The sequence below is a fragment of the Hylobates moloch genome, unplaced genomic scaffold (genome assembly GCF_009828535.3).
Source record: "Hylobates moloch isolate HMO894 unplaced genomic scaffold, HMol_V3 SCAFFOLD_6, whole genome shotgun sequence".
Lineage (NCBI taxonomy): Eukaryota > Metazoa > Chordata > Mammalia > Primates > Hylobatidae > Hylobates > Hylobates moloch.
Window position 1 is genome coordinate 100,509,137 of NW_026652281.1, and position 20,972 is coordinate 100,530,108.

The window sequence follows — 20,972 nt, forward strand, 5'->3', positions numbered from 1 at the left end:
TTGAGAGAAAAAAAGTACCAACCTAGAATTCTCTAACTACCAGAATTATCCTTTAAAAGTAAAGGAGAAATACTTTTCCAGACTAGCAAAAATGGAAAAAAAAATTGTTGCCAGTAGGCCTGCCTTGTAAGAAATGTTAGAATAAGTTCTTTAGAGGGAACAACATGGGTCAGAAATCTGGATATACAGAGAGAAAAGAAGAGCGTGGAAGAAGGAATAAGTGATGAAGAAACGGACACTTTTATTTTTCTTATATTTTAATTGACCTAACACACAATAATTTGTTCACAGTAATAATTGCAACAATGTATTTGATTAGGTATGCTTATTCATATATACAGTCATGAGTCGCTTAGTGACAGGGAAGCACCCTGAGAAATGCATTATTAGGAGATTTCCTCCTGTAAATGTAGTGTACTTACACAAACACAGATGGTTTAGCTTACTACACCTACCCTATATGGCATAGCCTATTGCTCCTAGGCTACAATCCTATACAGTATGTTACTCTATTGAATACTGTAGGCAATTATAACACAAGAGTAAATATTTGTGTGTTGAAACATAGAAAGGGTACAGTAAAAATATGGCATAAAAGATAAAAAACGTTATGCCTGTATAGGGCACTTAGTATGAATGGAATGTTTGGGACATGAAGTGGGTGAGTCACTGAGTGAGTGAAGGTGAAGCCCTAGGACGTTACCTTACACTACTGTAGACTTTATTTATTTATTCATTTTGAGACGGAGTCTTGCTCTGTCGCCCAGGCTGAAGTGCAGTGGCCCCATTTCGGCTCACTGCAAGCTCCGCCTCCCGGATTCACGTCATTCTCCTGTCTCAGCCTCCAGAGTAGCTGGGACTACAGGCACCCGCCACCACGCCCGGCTGATTTTTTGTATTTTTTAGTAGAGACGGGGTTTCACCATGTTAGCCAGGATGGTCTCGATCTCCTGACCTCGTGATCCACCCACCTCGGCCTCCCAGAGTGCTGGGATTACAGGCGTGAGCCACCGAGCCCGGCCCTGTAGACTTTATAAACACTGTTCACTTAGGCTACACTAAACTTATGAAAATGTATTGTTTTATTATACTTTAAGTTCGAGGGTACATGTGCACAACGTGCAGGTTTGTTACATATGTATACATGTGTCATGTTGGTGTGCTGCACCCATTAACTCATCATTTACGTTAGGCATAAATCAACCTTAATTTTTATTATTATTATTATTTTACCTTTTAAACATTTTTGTTGGCTAGGCACGGTGGCTCACGTCTGAAATCCTAGCACTTTGGGAGGCTGACGCAGGTGGATTACCTGAAGTCAGGAGTTCCAGACCAGCCTGGCCAACATGGTGAAACCCCATCTCAACTAAAAATACCAAAAAAAAAAAAAAAAAATTAGCCAGGCGTGGTGGCAGGAGCCTGTAATCCCAGCTACCTGGGAGGCTGAGGCAGGAGAATTGCTAGAACATGCGAGGTGGAGGCTGCAGTGAGCCGAGGTTGCACCACTGCACTCCAGCCTGGGCGACAGAGCGAGACTCCATCTCAAAAAAAAAACCTTTTTGTTAAAAACTAAGACATAAACCCACACATTAGCCTATGCCTACACAGGATCAGGATTATCAGCATCACAGTATTCCACCTCCACATCTTGTCTCACTGTGGTGTTTTTCAGGGGTAGTAACACACATGGAGCTGTTGTCCTCTATGGAGCAATGCCTTCTTCTGGAATACCTCCCAAAGGACCTACCTGAAGCTGTTTTAAAGTGAACTTTATTTTTGATAAATAGAATGAGTACACTCTAAAATAATATTTAAAAGTGTAGTTACGGTAAATACTAGGTGATAGGCATTTTTCAGCTCCATTATAAGCTTATTGGATCATCTTTTTATATGTGGCCTGCTGCTGTCCAAGACATTGTTACGCGGCTCATGAAACACACACACACACACACACACACACACACGCTTATTTATGAGTGAAATAAGTGACAGCAATGATATAAGGAACAAGAGGGAGAAATTAGGATTAATTTCTTATAATAAGGTACTTGTACTACCTGTGAAGTGGTGTAGTGTTATTTGACAGCAGACTTGGATTAATTGTAAATGTATAGCTCAAACTCTAGGTCAACCCATTAAAAAGTAAAAACAAACAAAAAAAGAAGTAAGTGGCAGTGGTATGCTTAAAAAGGACAGAAAATAGAATCACATAAAATACTGAGTTGAAACCTCAAAAGCCAGAAAAATGATAGAAAATATTATTTAAAAATTACTTTATAATATCTTCCAAAATATAAAGTAGCTAACCATAAACTTAATAAGAAATGCATGATACAAAAATGAAGAAAACTGCAAAGACTTCCTGAGGGTAATAAAAGGAGGATTGATTCAATAGAAAGTCAGACCATGGTTTTGGATGGGAAAAGTATTTTTAAAATTTTAGTTCTTCTTAAATTGATCCATAAATTTGAGATAAACTCAATAAGATTCACAAAAGTACTTGTAGGGCACCTGAAAAATAATTCTAAATTATATCAGAAAGAATTAAAAAAGCAAGATTTGTAAAATAGTAATAAAATAAAAATAATGTGGAGAAAGCATCTGTCAGGTTTCAACATATATATGTATAAAATTATTAAAGAAAAATATGATACCGGTAAATAGAATGGGAAGAATAGAAGTTAAAAAAATCTAATCATAAAAAATGTAGAAGACAATAAAGATACTGTTACAAAGCAGTGAGACATGACTAAATATTTCATAAATAATATTTTTTAAATGCCCAACAGGTGGGGGAAAAAGATATATAAGAAAGAAGAAAAGGTAAGTTAATATTGATGTCAATTTTGGGTGAGGAACACCTTGCTAAGGATAATAGTAAATAGAGAAAAACTGATACAAAAAGTGTAACAGCTCTACTTAAGAACACAGCAGAGTCAGAATTAAAAGAACATTAAAACATTAGGAAAATCTATGCAGTAGGTATGGTAGGTCAAAGGTGAATAGCATTAATAGATGAACAGACTTTACAAATCAATTGCAAACTGACAAATATATAATTTAAGGGGTGGGCAAAGGACATAAATAGCCAATTTATAAGAACAAAAGAAGAACTGATTAATAATTATTAAAAACACCTGGCTTTAAATGATGACAGTAACTGGAACTTAAAATGTTACATTTAACTTACCAAATTGCCAGTGATTAAAAAGAGTAATACTAACTAGAATTGACTTGGATGTGAGAAAATAAAACCTCACCTGTTTTACCAATGGTATTAAAAATGGTATAACATTTCTGATGATCAGTTTATTAATTAAGTAGCAATAGCTTTTGATCCAGTAATTCCACTCTAGGAGTTTTGTTTGTTTGTTTGTTGCACTCCAGACTGTTGCCCAGGCTGGAGTGCAGTGGCGCGATCTCAGTTCATTGCACGCTCCACCTCCCGGGTTCAAGCAATTCTCTTGCCTCAGCCTCCCGAGTAGCTGGGACTACAGGTGCATGCCGGCCAAGCCCAGCTAATTTTTTTGTATTTTAGTAGAGACGGGGTTTCACCGTATTTCTCAGGCTGGTCTTGAACTCCTGAGCTCAGGCAATCCACCTGCCTCAGCCTCCCAAAACACTCTAGGAATTTATCCTAAAAGAATAATTAGATATTTGGCGAAGGTGTGGAAAACAATGTACGTACTTACAGTCAACAGATATTATATATCCTCATAGTTGAAGTTAGAAAGACAACTTGAAAATATGGACATACATATATTGATTTGTATCACATACTATTAAGTGGGAAAATAAGTGGACATATATTTTACAGTTGCTTTTTTTTTTTTAAGAAAAGAAATGTATGCAAATAAAGGATATACAAATAACAGTGACTATTTCTAGGTAGCCTATTATCAAGTTATTTTAATGTTTTAATATCATTCTTGCTGGTTTGTATTTTCCAATTTTCCTGCAAGAAATAGGTATTAATTTTGTAATAGAAGGAAATTATAAACTTCTTTGCAAATATATTTTACTACAATTATTATGGCTGTGATTAAAGTGAAAATTGAAGAACCTTGTCCTGTTCTGTTCACACATTCCCTGGAACCCTAGATTAATCCATAAATTAAATTTCAGAATTTGCCTCTTCTGAGGATTGTTATTATTGACAATAGGATAAACAAAGACTTTTGAAATGAATTAACTAGAAGAGACGCGAGCTTTATATTCATTCTACAGTGTGCCATGTACAACCAACAGGGCCCTCCAAACATTTAGATTTAGTTTTTGCACTTATTGCTGTGTGACCTTGGGCAAATCACTGACCCTTCTGATGTCTCATATTCTTTCTTTATCTGAAAATTGGATAAAAATATACCACATGCCTGCCCTATGCGGCTGTTTGAAGAATTAGGTGAAACAATGACATGAGAAGGTTTTATAAACCAGTTAAAAGCTACATAAAGGAGAGATATTATCTCAGTCTTTTTTTTTCTTCGCACTTTTCTCATCCATTACATATTTCTTGTGATTTAAGAGATGCCACATGCCTGATATTTTCAAAGTAAATGCATCTCAAAACCTGGGCGGACCAGCTCTTCATCTGCCCAAACAGCACCATTCCTGATATTAATAGCCCAAGATGGACTTAAATGTTGAAGAATCATCCAGTGTTCTATTTTCCTGCTGCCTGCTGGGTCGGCTTTGAAGCTCAGGCTGCAGAATGGAATAAGATAAAATGAAATAAAAAGCTTGTGTGTATTAAGATGGCTTTTCCTCTTATATTTCTAAAAACGCCGAATGCTTATGCCGGAGTTTAGGCAAACACAATACTGATTATTTACATGGCATAATGGAAGTAAACACTCAAGGAGAAAGAGACTTGATGCTTTTACTCAGCATGATATAAACCATTATCTCATGTTTTCTATGGAAAGCAGTCTCAGCCGAGAAATTTGGTAACTCAGTAGGCTATTAATAGGATATGGAATGTGATTACTCCTTTTGGATTACTTCAATATGTAATTACTTTTAGGAGCTAGTAGAAAGAAACTCTATTAAATGATAATTATAGGACTGTATTTGCTTTAAGGTTCTGTAATAGCTTTAAACATGGGAGGTTTTCATTAACTGTTTGCCATAGTTAATAAAGTAATTTTTCTTAAAAAGTAGCAATTTCCTGCAAAAATACTAGCTCAACAGTGGTATTAGTTTCTTATAGGAGAGGGCAGGGAGATGAATTGTTCAGTAGATTGGCTCATCTAGGGTTATATAGTCTCCTTGAGAAATATAGATGGTATCTGCAAAGTATTGTGACAAAGTAAAATACTTATAACTCCCTAGAGAACAATATGTCTTAGTATAATGTTTTCAGAGGTTAACAGCAACTAAATATGATTGCACATATAAAAAGAAAACGTACAGGGAAGGTGATGGAGGCAAAGTTATCACAGCAGGGAAAGCTTAGTAAAGGTCCTGTTTGTAGGTCTCCCATGATAAACAGTAATATTGCTAGGAATACAGCCACAGGAGTTAGACCTCCAGTGTAAGCTGAGAATTGCATCAACACAGATAAAAGACTGACCACAAATATTTGAGAAGCGAGACAAAAGATGGTGGCTAAGAGTCATATGAGAATATCTGAGTTTTCTGGGCAACCGAATCAATCTCTTCACTATTGTTAAAACTAAATCCATTATGCAATATATTGTTACCAGCATTTCTTTGTCAGAAAACTGATATAAGCCTAAGCTGAAAAAATATAGCAGTCTGTCAATTCAAGGAAACAAATTTGAGAATGTAGAAAATTCTAAGAGTGAACACAGGACTTTTCATAAATTCACATACAGATGTATACACATCTTAGAAAGCATTCTGCAAACACTATTTGTGCCACCCTGTTCAATTCAGCTCAGTACACATTTTTAAATGTTCACTGTGTGCCTGAGTTTCCTTGTTTTGGAGAAAACTATCATTACAAAATGAATTCCTGTATTACATATGTGTGTCCCATGAAGTGTGTGTGTTTCTGGTTGAGAACTATCCATTTACATTAGTGCTTTGCAGAATTATCTCTTTCAGAGACTTACAAGTGCACATTCACCAAAGCCAAAAGGTAAAAGAAAAATCCTAGTGTAAATACAAACTTAAAGAGTGCTAAGTAACGTTTCTGTTTTAAAATGATGGGAATCATTTACAAAATGAACCAGGGGTTGTTTTGTAGGCTTCTTTTAAAACACGTTTTTCTACATACAACTTCCTTCACACTTCAGTTCTTAAGAGCAAGTTCATTGTAGAAAGCAAGGCATTGGGAGAGAAAAGGCTGTCATAACACTTAGGGCATTTTGCCTCATTGTCTGATTTGGTGTGTGCTTGATTTATAAGGCCCATAATTAAATACTCACCTGAGTTCAAGAAGTAATAAGGTAAATCAAATCATAGACCCTCAAAATCCAAGCAGCATGGGGAGCACCTCTCTGCTTTAATCATCAGCACGAAAGGATTCAGTGGTTAAGGCTATAGCATCTGGCCTCTGAGAGCCTGGGATTAAACCCAGTCGTAACTTTTATTTGGTTGATTGATTTGAGACAAGTTATTTAATGATTCTGTGCCTCATTTTTCTCATCTGTGGAAAAGGGGTGACAATAATGCCTACCTATGGTGGTGTTAAGAAAATTAAGTGGACAGAGTGTGGAAAGGATCTTGGCATGGGTCGTGGAACACAGCAACTGGTATTTATGGTACTGATGATAGTGATAACAGTAATGGGGAAAGTAGTAATACTTACTAGAAAGTTTAAGATCCTCTAAGCCTGTTCTCAGTCACGGGGAAAGCAATCAACCTATGGCCTAGAACATGGCTAGCATGGATTGCATGAATATAGAAATCTGTATTCCTCCTTTTGCTCCCATGTTAAATGGTGGCATTTGTCTCCCTGTTTTCACAGGCCTGCACCGTCACAAACTTAAATGGGCAATTTCACTACCAAGTAATACACAGAGAAAAACAGTGTGGATGAGAGTAAAAAATATATACAAATATTCATCTTTCCTGGCTCTGCCACCAACTTTATCTAGGGACTGCATCAGGTCTGGGACTACATAAACAAAAACATCTATTTCTAATAATCTGCAAGTCTAGAACCTCCTTAACTAATGAAAGGAGAAGCAGAAATCATATTAAATTTTGCCATTTTTATAATGGACAAACAATGCTTTGTTTCATGCCCTTCAGGCAACAATTCTGTAACTACTTTTAGATATCAAGCTCTGTACCAAGCCACACTGCATTAAAACTGTACTTGGAAAGGAAGGCCAGCTGAAAGATTAAATTGCCTTACAAAGTTGAACTAATCTCTTTTAATGCTTTACTTGATATCAATATTCATAAAGCCATCCTTCTCCCAAGGGTTTATCAACCTCTTGAAAAAAAGATAAATGGAGTTGTTTGCATATTGACCCTGTAAGCTTCCCCACTTAGTTTTCTCACTGCTTCATGAATATCAAAGCCAAAAAAAGTAAAATAAAATTAGACTCACTTATTCACATGCATCAAATGAGCCCATGTTTCAGAACAGAGGTGGCATTATTATTTCCGGTTTGTTCTTCAACAGGAAGACATTATAAAGATTAGTGAAAATACTTGTGCTATGCAATGTAAACACCATTTGTTTCCCAGTTCTACTTCTCTCAATGCGTAGGAATCTTAGTACAAACCTCGGTTGTCTCTGACTGTGAAATTTGGATTGTGAATGATTTCAGGGGGTAGGCTGAAGATAAATCTTGGTCCATTGGCCGTGTCATCCTTGTCATCTGCACTAATTGTAACAATTGGCTGAAAGAGAAAGGTGGCGCATAAATAAATCATGCTGACATTGGCACGTCATTTATTCAAAAATTTCTGGCTGGCTAGAAAGCCTGATTTTAATTAGAGAACATAACTTCAGAGCAAAACTATGGCTCTGAAACCTTTTGGGGCAGTGGTTGGTATCTCCAAGTGATGCTTTAAAAAACACACTCTATTTCCAAGTGCATTGTTCCTAGCCAAGAATAGGGAGAGCAGGATTACCTGGTTGGAAAGTGGCTTGGTCTGATCAATCTCACAGATGAAACCTTCATAAGGGGCAGCAAACTTGGGAGGATTATCGTTGACATCAAGGACCCTAATGGCCACTGGGACTTTGGCTTCCTGATGCCGATTGTCTGGGAAGACAGAACGCAGACAGTCAAGAAAGGTCAAGGAGAAATACACATTGGTCCAAGCACATTCTTGGGAAAGAGTAAGCTCCAGCCACCCATTTGGGCAGTGCAGGGAAAGATGTTCTTGTCACAGAATCAGTGTAAGAGCTGAAGGGTGCTATTAGTGGGAGAGGCATGTCCTAGAATAAATGTCAATATTAAGACCAGTAAGAACTAAAACACTTTTCCACGTCTGCTGACTATGATACTGAGCTTTAATTCTAAAGGCTTATCATGGAGCCTGATCCACAGAGAATAGTCTATCAAAGTGGTTCTTAAATGTGGGAGTCTACAGAGGAGCATTAAAACCATCTGGGAACTTGTTGCAAACAAAAATTCTCGGGCCCTATCCCAGACCTACTGAATCAGAGGCTCTGGGGCAGGGTCTAGAAATCAGGCTTGATGACTGATCAACTTGATGCATGATCAAGTTTGAGTTGCTGTCTATAGATAAACAAGAACCCACAAACCTTAGGCCTAAGGACTTTGCTTTTCTGGGTTCAGCAAAGACTAGTGACTGACTGGATGGAGTGGGAAATCTTTCAGTGATGGTTATGAATTTCAAACTCCTGAGGGCTATCGGCTCTCTTGCCAAGTCTATACCCAGTTCTGTCAGAGAAAACAAAAACATTTCCCTTTGCCTATGTGTCTTCCTAGAAAGATAACCGAAAACACATTTTAAAGACTGAAAAATCTGTTTAAGACCAAAACAGTTAGTCTATCTCAGCTATTTTATTTTCCAGAATATAGTCTGAAGCAACAACACTTGGTAAAGTAGAATCAAAACCCTGAGGAGAATACTTACGGATTTCTGCTGCAAAGACAGTGATGTTGAGCCAGGCTGTTTCCTCTCTATCCAGAGGTTTTGTAGTTTTAATAAAACCATCCTCTGGATTAATAGTGAAAAATCTGTCGAGGTCAGTGTGACGATCGATGGAATACCTAAGCAGAATGCAAATGAGGCAATTAGACCAAGACATTCAGAGCAGCTTAATATTTGAATATTTTCTCCTTGCTATATTTAAAGCAAGCTTCTCAATGAATTGCTTAAGCTAGATTTTCTTTCTAATCAAATTTACTTTTGAAACTTTGTACACGATTCTTTTATAGAAATAACTTTGCCATGTTAGAATTCCTTATTCAGTACAATGAATGGAAGGGTTGTTTAGCATATTTGATTGAGAAGTATAATAATGTGGTGCATATTTCTCCATCTTTACTACAATCACCCATCCTCTGAATATTTATGAAACTGCATTTGGAAAGTGAGTTTGCCTTGTTCCCAAACTACTCAGAAAGTCACAAATGTATCAAACCTTTGCCAGATTTTTGCATATGAAATTTTAAATACGTTCAAGTGTATTTAAATTTATCAAGATCATGTATAGCCCTAAAAATCAGTTTGTCTTTATTTAAAGAAAAATGCAGCCTGGTGCAGTGTCTCACTCGTGTAATCCCAGCACTTTGGGAGGCCAAGGCAGATGGATCATTTGAGGCCAGGAGTTCAAGACCACCCTAACCAACATGGTGAAATCGCATCTCTACTAAAAAATACAAAAAACTAGCTGGGGATGGTGGCACACACCTATAATCCAGTTATTTGGGAGGCTGAGGCATGAGAATCACTTGAATCCAGGAAGCGGAGGCTGCAGTTAGCCGAGATCATGCCACTGCACTCCAGCCTGGGTGACAGAGTGAGACTGTCTCAGGAAAAAAAAAAAAGACAAAAGAAAAATGTTCACTATATTTTAGTAAATCTGTTTAGTTCATTTAGTTTCAGGGGTTCTCAGTTAGCTTGGCTGTGAGTTCCAGTGTGCAATGTAGAAAGTAAGCTTGGCCATTTACTTGTAGGGCATATTCCCATATTTTAATGACTCCAGGCTGTGCATAACAGCATAGCTTGAAGATTTTAGTTACTCCCACCCACTAAGTTAACTTTTTATTAATAACGGACAAAAAAACCACGTAATATTATTGGGCTGCATTTAAGGCAAAGTGAGGTGGGAGATGGGGGAAGAATGGCTTTCACTGAGTTGTAGTAAGGTAAAATAATTTGCCCAGGATACAGTCTTGTTTTAATGGGTCTGTTGAACTCCAAACCCCTTCCCTTTCCACTCCCTTATACTAACTCCAAAATAGAAAAAGAACAAAAATGGGTTATGTTAATTCAGGTAGTATGCTGAGCTTCATAAGTGGGTGGTTTTCTGCTCTTACAGATCTAAGCTATGATTTCCAAAAATTTACAAAATGAATATGTCAGAAGGCATTCAGTGATGGTCAAAAATCAAAGAATATTAGAGATAGCAGAGGCCATAAATATTGGAAGGTTTAATCGCCTGGATTTACAAAAGATGAAATTTATATATGGCCTATGTCTAGTTTCTGGAAGAGACAATATTGGAAGCCAGATCTTCTAATCCCAGATCATGTTGTTTTCAGGAAAGAGGGACCTCCAGGTGAGCGGCACTTCACAGTATAAAAAACACGAGCTCATTCATGATGTCACTTAACTTCACAGCTCCCCATAGGAATGGAATGATGAGTCCCCTTGCACAGTGATAAAAACTAAAGATATTCATACACCTCCTCAATGTCAGGAGAGGCTCAGCAACTGAGCCCTCAGCAGATAACACTATGTGGAAAAGAGTCAAAAAAATAATCAAAGACTTTTTTTCCTTCCATGAGGGAGCTCACTATTTAGTTGACATGACAACACCCATGTGGGAAAAACGATCATTAATAATTCAAGGTATTATTCCACAGAAATGAAGGGCATGAGTTTTGGGTTTTGGAAGTCCTAAGTACAAACTTCATAATCTGCTACATATAAGCTAGATGATATTGGAAAAGCCACTTAAGTTCTTTGAGTCTTAGCATATTTATCTTCTAAAATGGAATGCATATATTTTTTTCCAAATAGAATCTCACTGTGTGGCCCCAGCTTGTCTTGAACTGCTGGGCTCAAGTCATCCTTCTGCCTCAGCTTCCTGGGTAGCTGGGATTGTAGGAACCTGGCTGAACTGGAATATTAATAGAACCTAACTTTTATGTTATCTGTGAGAATTCAATAAAATAATAAATGTTTAAGATACATAATTTAGTGACACACATTGCAACCAACAATAACTGCTATTATTTTTGTTGTTGATGCTGCTGTTACACACTGAGAACAGACTGTGGAAGCTCTCATGCGTAGGAATGTGACCTTCATCCTAGAGCCAGTGAGAAATCATGGAAGGCTTTGAGCAGAGGAGCAAATAAAGGAATGCAAGCTCTCAAGGAGATCAATAATGTATGATGGGCAAGATGGTCTGAGGAAGTGAGAGTAGAAGAAGGAGCAGAGGAAACTTAAGGATTTGATTTTGTTTTTAAATACATGAGGTGATGAGAGTGAAGTACAGCAGTGACAGAGGAAATGGAATTCTAGATGATGACGAAAGCCCCAGTAGGATTTAGTGGATATTTGGGCATCTAGGGGAGGCTAAGAGAGTCCCAGGTAGCTTCTCACCTGAGTGTCTAAGAGAGGGAGATTTAAAGACATCGAAAAAGAAACTATTTGCTATTGTGAATAGTGCTGTGATGAACAGTTGAGTGCTTGTGTGTTTTTATTTTCCTCTGGATATATATTTTTAAATAAATTTTTATAAAATTGATTTTCCTTTGGATATATGCCCTGTAATGAGACAGGATCAGTCATACCCCCAACCTCAGCACTACACAATATAACCATTAACAAACCTACACATGTACCCCCTGAATCAAAAATAAATGTTGAAATTATTTAAAAAATTAAAAAGAAAAAGAAAAAAAATCAATTACCAAGAAGGAAATGTTGACATTTAATTAAGGATATGTCAAAATGCTCAGAAAGAAAAGACTCAACTCTATTGAGGCTTCAGGAAGTCAGAGGTGGAAACAGCTGTTTTTGTTTTAAAGTATGTCACAATAATTGTAAGATCAAAAATATGTCTTGGATAAATGAGTGAACCAGTGAAAGAAAAAGCAAATGGGTAAAAATGCACAACAGACAGTATCATAAATGCAGTGTTAGAGTTGGGGAGAAAGATCAGCGTAGGAGCAGGAAATCTGAAGCACCCACTTGGGTCAATTACGGCTTGGGTAAAAGCCCTATAGGTGAGTGGACACAGAGAGAAGGAACAAGTCAATGCCTTGACAGGGATCAAAGACTAGCGAAGACATCAGGCACAGTGTTATCTGAGGCATAAGAGGTTAGTGCCAAGAAAACTAAAGGGAGATAATATTTTAGAAAGGAAATTGTAAACAAAAATGTGTCTAATGCTACAGTCTGAGACAAAAAACAAACAAACAAAAAAAACCTCAGAATGTCCAAGAAGTTAAGAGTTAGGGTGATATTGCAAGGCCTCCACTATATGTCCAAAGACACAAATGTCCTCAAAGTTGAAGAGAAACAACCAGGAAATTAGGTAGGGAGGATAAAAGACCCATTAGATAAAAAGTTTTAGGCCTGGTGTGGTGGCTCACACCTGTAATCCCAGCACTTTGGGAGGCCAAGGTGGGCGGATCACCAGAGGTCGGGAGTTCAAGATTAGCCTGGCTAACATGGTGAAACCTGTCTCTATTTATACTAAATATACAAAATTAGCTGGGCATGGTGGCACACGCCTATAAGCCCAGCTACTTGGGAAAGAACTGCTTGAACCCGGGAGGCAGAGGTTGCAATGAGCTGGGATTGCGCCACTGCACTCCAGTCTGGGCAACAGAGTGAGACTCAGTCTCCAAAAACCAACCAACCAACCAACCAACCAACCAACAAACAAAAAATCTTTGAATAGACTAGGTGCAGTGGTTCATGCCTGAAATCCCAGCATTTTGGGAGGCTGAGCCAGGAGGATCACTTAAGCCCAGGAGTTTGAGACCAGCATGAACAACATAGTGAGGACCCCCCTCTCTACAAAAACAAAACAAAAAAAATTAGGCAGGCACAGTGGCATGCATCTGCAGTCCCAGTTACTTGGGACGCTGATGTGGGAGGTTCACCTGAGCCCAGGGAGCTCAAGTCTGCAGTGAGCCATGATGACGCCACTGCACTCCAGGCTGAGTGACAGAGTGAGACCCTGTCTCAAAAACAAACAAATATAAAAGCTTTGAATATTCTCTTAAAATTTGTCTGGTATTTCTAAAGAACAAAGATCCAAGTAGGTGAGAGTGGGGGGTTGATTCAAGTGTGGTATTGAGCATCCTTGGATAATTATAGACATGGAAATTGCCTACATGCACAGAACAGCTACCACTTGAAAACATGACCCAAATAATCAATTGCAGATGTGAATCCTTGGAGACAATGAGGGGCAGAGGAAATGAGTGAGTGTTTTTACGTCACAGTCACTGCTCTTCTAAAAAGTTTCTAATGCACCTCGATATTCTAGGCCAGAGATAACTCATTTAAAATTCACACTGTGAAGATTTTTAAGTAGTTTAAAGGTGTTAGAAGGGTCCATAGTCATTATGCAACATATCTTTCTGAACAAAGAGAATATAGTAACCAAACCTTCTTGGGAAATCTTTCCATTAGTGGCGGCTGAGTTAAAGTAAAAAGCTCAAAATGAACTCAAGACAGATCTGGGCTAAAATCCAGTGTTCAACACTGACTGTCCATGTGACTTTAAAGAAGTCTCATCATTGCTTTGAGCCTCAGTCTTCCCACCTATTCAATTCTAGAGCAGTCATAGCCACAAAGGATGTCAGTGAGAACTGACTGAAATAACTTTGTAAAACCTGTTGTATGATGCTGAAAAGACGCTCAGTAAATGTTAATTATCTCTCTTTTCCTCAGAAGAATCAATGTTCAAAGATCCAAAAGCAACCCAACACCACTTATAGTTGGGAATTCCTTCTTCCCTGCCACTATTTTCTTTGATATAAATGGACAAACTCCATTGTCCATATAATTTCCTTTCATATTTAGATCCATTTACTTTTTCATAAGTGTCTGCCTCCCTAAGTATATTGGGAACCCCCAGTGTCTGCTCAATGAAGATTTGTCAAATAAATGTGTGAATAAGATGTCATCACTTCTATCACGCCTCCTGTTTTACACTCAAAAACTGTGAGCTTGACCTTCCAAGACAAATCAGGAGTTATTTTATTTATTTATTCAATAAATATTTGTTAGACATCGACTTTGGGCCATGTACTCTGTTTAGTGGAAGGTGCAGTGATGATCTAGAACAGGGGTCAGCAAACATGTTCTGCAAAGGGCCAGCCAGCAAATGTTTAGCTTGTGCAGAAATTAGAATCTCTGTCTGAACTACTCAACTCTGCCCTTGCAGCAGGAAAGAAGACATAGGTAATATGCAAACAAATGATGTGACTGTCTCCCCATATAACATTATCTACAAAAATAGGTGGTGAGAAAAAAGATGAATAACTCACAGTTCCTGATTTCAAAACATAGTACAAAGTTATGGTGATGAAGGCTATGTGGTACTGCCGTATGGATAGACACATAATAATGGAATGTAATCAAGAGTACAAAACAAACCTAGTTTCTATGACTATGATGGTCAATTTTCAATATGAATGCCAAGACCATTCAATTAAGAAAAAACAGTATTTTCAACAAATAGTGCTGGAATAATTGGATAAACACATGCAAAATAATAAAGTTGGACCCCTTCCTGACAACATATATAAAATTATACTCAAAATTGATAAAAATCTAAATGTGAAAGCTAAAACCATGAGGTTTATTTTTTTAAATGTGTAAATCATTCATGACTTTAGATTAGACAATTATTTCATTATAGACATTTAAAAGAAAAAGAATAGACACACTGGAATTCATCAAAATTGAAACCTTTTGTGCCTCAAAGGACACTATTAAGAAACTGAAAACATATCCCATGGAATGAGAAAAAACAATGCGAATCATATATCTGATAAGGCCCTACCATTCAGAATATATAAAGAGCTCTTACAACTCAACAATAAAAAAGACAAATAATCGAATTATGAAATGGGCAAAATTCTTGAATAGATATTTCTCCCAAGAAGACATACAAATGGCTAATAAGCACATAAAAAGATGCTCAGGCCAGGTGCAGTGGCTCATGAGTGTAATCCCAGCACTTTGGAAGGCAGAAGCAGGTGGATCACTTGAGGCCAGGAATTTGAGACCAGCATGGCCAACATGGCAAAACCCTGTCTCTATTTTTTAAAAAAATAGCTGGGCTTGGTGGTGTGTACCTGTAGTCCCAGCTACTTGGGGGACTGAAACACAAGACTCACTTGAGCCTGGGAAGCATAGGTTGGAGTGAGCTGAGATCGTACCACTGCACTCCAGCCTGGGCAACAGAGTAAGACTATGTCTCAACAGCAAATAAATAAACGAATAAATAAAAGATGCTTTGTGTCACTAGTCATTATGGAAATACAAACCAAAACTATAATGACATATCATTTCACACCCACTATGATAGCTATAATCAAAAGAGGCAAAAAAGTGTTGGTGAGAATTAGAGAAATTGGAATTCTCATATATTGCTGATAAGAAAGTAAAATCGTACAGCCACTGTGGAAAACACTTTGGCAGCTCCTCAGAACGTTCAACATAGAGTTACCACATAATCCAGCAATTCCACTCCTAGGTATATGCCCAGGAAAGAGGAAAACATGTTTAGGCTAAGACATGTCCAGGAATGTTCAGCATTATCTGTCATAGCCAAGTTTGGAAGCAACTCAAACATGCATCCAAATGATAAATGAGCAAATAAAACGTGGTGCACCCATACAATGAAAAATTACTCAGAGATAAAAAGAAATGAATTAGTGATGCACTCTGCAACATGAATGAACCTCAAAATCATTATGCTACATGCAAAAATTCAGTTACATAAGACCATATGTTGTATTATTCCATTTATATGAAATGTCCAGAATAGGCAAACATACAGACACAAAATAAGTTAATTGTTACAGGAGGCTGGGAAGCAGGAGAAACGGAGAGTGACTGCTAATGGACATGGGATTTCTTTTTTTTTTTTTTTTTTGAGACGGAGTCTCGCTCTGGAGTGCAGTGGCGCAATCTCAGCTCACTGCAAGCTCCGCCTCCCGGGTTCACGCCATTCTCCTGCCTCAGCCTCTCCAAGTAGCTGGGACTACAGACGCCCGCCACCATGCCCGGCTAATTTTTTTTGTATTTTTAGTAGAGACGGGGTTTCACCGTGGTCTCGATCTCCTGACCTCGTGATCCGCCCACCTCGGCCTCCCAAAGTGCTGGGATTACAAGCGTGAGCCACCGCGCCCAGCCTAATGGACATGGGATTTCTTTGGTGGAGTGGATCAATAAAAATATTCTGGAATTAGACAGTGGTAATGGTTGAACATCTTCATGAAATATACTAAAACCCAATAAATTGTACAAGTTGAACAGGTAAAGTTCATGCTTCATGATATGTAAATTTTTTCATAACAGAAAAAGAGAGAGAGAGACAGAAAAGCAAATGGCAGCCAGATTTGGCCTATGGGCTATAGTTTGCCAAGGCCTAAACCAGACAGACATCAAGCTCTTTGAGACTATCCTCTAGTGAGGACCTCTCATAACCTAAGTGTCCCTGTGATGTAGCCTGGTGGGTGAGGTAGGGAGGAGCAAGAGGAAGGACATCCGATACATCTCTAGGGAGCCCTGGAAGAATTCCTACAAGAGATAACACCTAAGGGGAGATGGAGAAAATGAGTCCAATGTGGTAACTTGGAAAGGCAAGGGCTACCAGCTAGAAGGAGAAACATGTGAAGTCCAGGGATTAGGAGAGAGCAGGAGAGCTTCAAAGAATGAGATGGAGGTAGAGGGGTGCAAAGAAGTTTTTTAAACTAAGTGAATGAGGTTAGATTATTTTGAAGAGGGAGACAACAGGGAACCATTTAATCATTAATTTTTTCTTGTGTTTTAACTAAGGTAAGATGTGATGTTTGGATGTGTATTGTATGAGGGTCTCTCTGGCTGCAGAGTCAGGATTCATGCAGAGAGGTAAATGAAAGACTGAGGGCTGGGAGACCCTGTGGAGGCATATAAAGAAATCCAAGCAAGAAGGAAATGAGGGGAGTGGCTGTGGGAAAAGAAACACCTGCTAGAATCCGGTCCAGGGGAAATTCCAGGGCACTATCAACTTCCACTCTATAAATGTGTGATTCAAGCCCCTTCTCCAGCTCCTTCTCATCACCCTCTCATTTTCACATTTTCATCATTAGCTTCATCAGTCATTAGCTCCAGATGAAGAGGAGAGTGGAGAAGCAGAGTTTTGGACCACTTTTCCTTTTTTTTTTTTTTGAGACAGGGTCTCACTCTGCCACCCAGGCTAGAATGCAGTGGCTTGATCTCGGCTTACTGCAACCTCTACCTCTCGGGTTCAAGTGATTGTCCTGCCTCAGCCTCCCGGGGAGCTGGAATTACAGGTGCATGCCACCAGGCCCAGCTAAATTTTGTATTTTTAGTAGAGACAGGGTTTCACTACATTGTAAAGGCTGGGCTCGAACTCCTTACCTTAGGTGATCCACCTGCCTTAGCCTTCCCAAAGTGATGGGATTACAGATGTGAGCCACGGTGCCCAGCCACAGTTCTGGATCATATTTTTTGTCACAAAAAAGTATTCATAATAATAAAAGCACCCGAAATTTATTTGGACACTTTACTACTTTTACAAAGTACTCAGCAGCAGTTAGACAGAGCTGGCTTTCCTTGCCTCCTGCTCAGTGGCTGTATCATTCCAGGCAGTCACTTTGTCTTGCAGTGCCTCCAATTTCCTCTCATTTTAAGGACTAACAATTTATACATCAAATAAGTTGAGGGGATTGATTAGATCACATATCTAACCTCCTCATAGAGTAACCAGAGAATGGGAAGGTATTTAATAAATTGCAATTACTATAATTATTTCACAATAATTATTTATACTTCCCCACAGTCCCCTGAGGCAGACAGGCCCAGCTCAGGGCTACGTCACCTAGTATGCCTGGGGGAATCTGCTCCAGAGCAAAGTAATGTAGCTTGAACAATCCTATCCAAAAAGTCAGGAACAGAGGTGAAGGGAAGCTCAGGTCTTCTAAGTTTACATTCTATTGAACCTGATAAACCTGAACCCTTTTTGAAATTGAAGAATGTGGTTCCTACAGGGCTTTCCCAGAAACTCTTGACTCTAAAATTCCCCATCCAAGCTCTTAAAATAAATCCATCTGTACCTTATCGGGCTGTTGGCAGCATCAGGGTCTTTGGCATGCACTCTCCCAACCACGGTGCCAGCAGCTGCATTTTCTTGGACTTCGTGGATGTAACTTGGGGCCAAGAACATAGGGGGCTCGTCAGCATCTTCTACTGCGATCTTGACAGTCACAGTGTCCTTGAAAGGGCCATTGCTGATAAACTTCGGGTCGATGTGCACATTGGCTGCCTCTACCTTCAAGCTATAGGCTCTTTTGGTTTCAAAATCTACAGGCTGGCAAGAATGAAGAGAAGATTGACAACCAATTCCTTGAAAGAATAATGGAAGAGAAAGACCTGATTGTTTTACAGGGAAGAGTGAATAGTTTCTCAAAGAGAGAAAATCAGAGTCTACTCAATATCAAATTACCTGAGCCATTTGGTCAGAAAATCACACAAATCAATTGCTGAAACTTAGAATGTGCTTAATGGGTCATTCAAAGAGCACGACAGACACAGAAAGACCATGTCATCTAAAATGAAACTTATTCTATATAGCAACACTAATTTTGCCCAAATAAGTCAGTAAGAATTACCTAAGGAAGGGAATTAAAACACTACAAAAATACATTTGGTACCTCATTCTGAAAAGTAAGAATCTTGGTGACTAAAATACCCACTAAATTTCAGCCAAAAAGCATGTCTTGTTTGATGACTGCTTCATACCTCTCCCACCTGCAACCATCCAGCTTGATCATATTGAAAGCTTCATGTTGAAAGTCTCTGACCACATTGTGTTTCCCAATGTCTGGGACTCTTACCAGCAGTGGCCCATAAGATGACATAGGGTGGTTTATAGGTAATTTGATAGGTGAGGTTGTCAAATGATATTAACTTACATATTGAGATAATTATTTCTTTTCCAAGTCTTTAAATCCTTGACACAACAAGTAGAACATCTCCGTTTTAACATATCTGCTCTGCTTCGCAATCTCTTTTGTGAGATATTATGATACAACTCTAGCTAGAATGTAATGGCATCATTTTGGTTTGATTGCATTTATTTTTAAGTTACCTTCTATTTTTGGCAAGTGATAAGATAATGAGGGAAATGTTTCCTTTTTTAAAATGTTTCCTTTTTTTAAAAAAAAAGAATGCATATATATTAAAGATGGTCTATTTAAAGAAAAACAAATGTAAGCAGTAAAATTTTACACGAATATGAAAAAAATGAGTAGTAGTATTTGAATGGCTGTAGTTATAGGGAAATTGATGGTAAACACTGCCTAATTTTGAATGAGAGGAGTTACAGTGAATCAGTCCGCAAAGGATGGAAAGTAACATTGTAGCAGAGAAACAAGCCCTGCTGCCTGGGAAACAACTTTCTAATTAGTGCTCTGGATGTTGCTGAACTACCAAATGTTTGGAAAGAGTTTCATCTTTTAAGGCGAGCATCTGTCTGCCATGCTGTTGTCATTTGCCTGGCAAATGCTTATTCTGAATGGGCATATAGTCATGGGGCTTATTCCTGATCTAATTTTGCAGTACTCTACACTAAGGCTGATGATCCCACTTTCAACAGGGTTAAACATGTTCAATATCCTTGATACTTTTTCTAACATCTTCCCACCTCCATCTTCCCAGAGTCAGGAAACACTACCTTTTCCTAAATCTAAATCTGCCCCCAGCCTTTCCATCATCCTGGGACCCAGCAGTCCCTTTATCCTTGGCTAGGTTACTGAGCAGCAGAAAGGAATGATATTTATAGGCTGAACATAAAAGATTGCTGCAACTTCTAAAACATCCCTTCAATCATTACACAGCATTAAACACTGGAATATGATAGTTCTGAGACTGGGTAATTTATAATCAGAAAAGTGGAAATTTTCTAATATCAGATAGTCTGTTGATCTCGCTACAGCAGAAACTTTTGTACTTGGTTTAGGCATATGCCTGAGGACCTGGAGCCATTTTCCCACTGGGAAGCCCTGTTGGTGTTGAGCATAATATCCTCATGCTGCAGTTTCACATCCCAAGCTAGGCTCTCCAGGCATTTGCAGAGGTTTATGTGGGATGTCCTTTCCCAGTTTGGCGAGATTCCAAGTCTGGTAGTCAGTTCAAGCCTCATTGCCTTGTGAAGGCCTCCTCAACAGCCCCAGATAGATTTGTGTGGCCCCCTAGTGGCCCTTTGGCAGCCCTTCATTTCCCTCCCCAGCGAGGTAGGGGTGGGAGAGGAATGGAGGGGAGCATCCCTTAGAAGTCTACTGAGTCTTACTGCTCTTTGCTGATCTTTGTCCCACAGTACACAAGAATGACTCTACCAAGTGATCATATGCATCCATCATTTTGACTGAATGAGGAGTGGGGCTGATAGATGCTTAACATTTAGACATTTGCCTACAATTTATTCCCTTCCTCCCTCCAATAAAGATGTGAGGTAGTTTCCCATGTGAACATTTATATCCATGTTATGAGTAGTTGAAATAAAGCTAAATGAGGCAACACATTGCATAAGCCATAAAATTCTTAATACCCCCTAGTTTACTAATCCCACCTCTGAAAATCTTCCC

General features: G+C 38.6%; 1 protein-coding gene across 2 annotated transcripts in view; it reads right to left on the reverse strand.

Annotated features, from left to right (window-relative positions):
• Positions 1 to 20,972, reverse strand: part of CDH11 (cadherin 11) — a 179,135-nt gene that overhangs the window by 20,120 nt on the left and 138,043 nt on the right. For both annotated transcript variants that reach the window (XM_032157536.2, XM_032157538.2), the window contains exons 8-11: positions 18,444 to 18,697; positions 9,034 to 9,170; positions 8,059 to 8,192; positions 7,707 to 7,824 (exon numbers count right to left, since the gene is read on the reverse strand). In XM_032157536.2, coding sequence (XP_032013427.1) covers positions 7,707 to 7,824; positions 8,059 to 8,192; positions 9,034 to 9,170; positions 18,444 to 18,697 — 643 coding nt within the window. The remainder of the gene's footprint in view (positions 1 to 7,706; positions 7,825 to 8,058; positions 8,193 to 9,033; positions 9,171 to 18,443; positions 18,698 to 20,972) is intronic.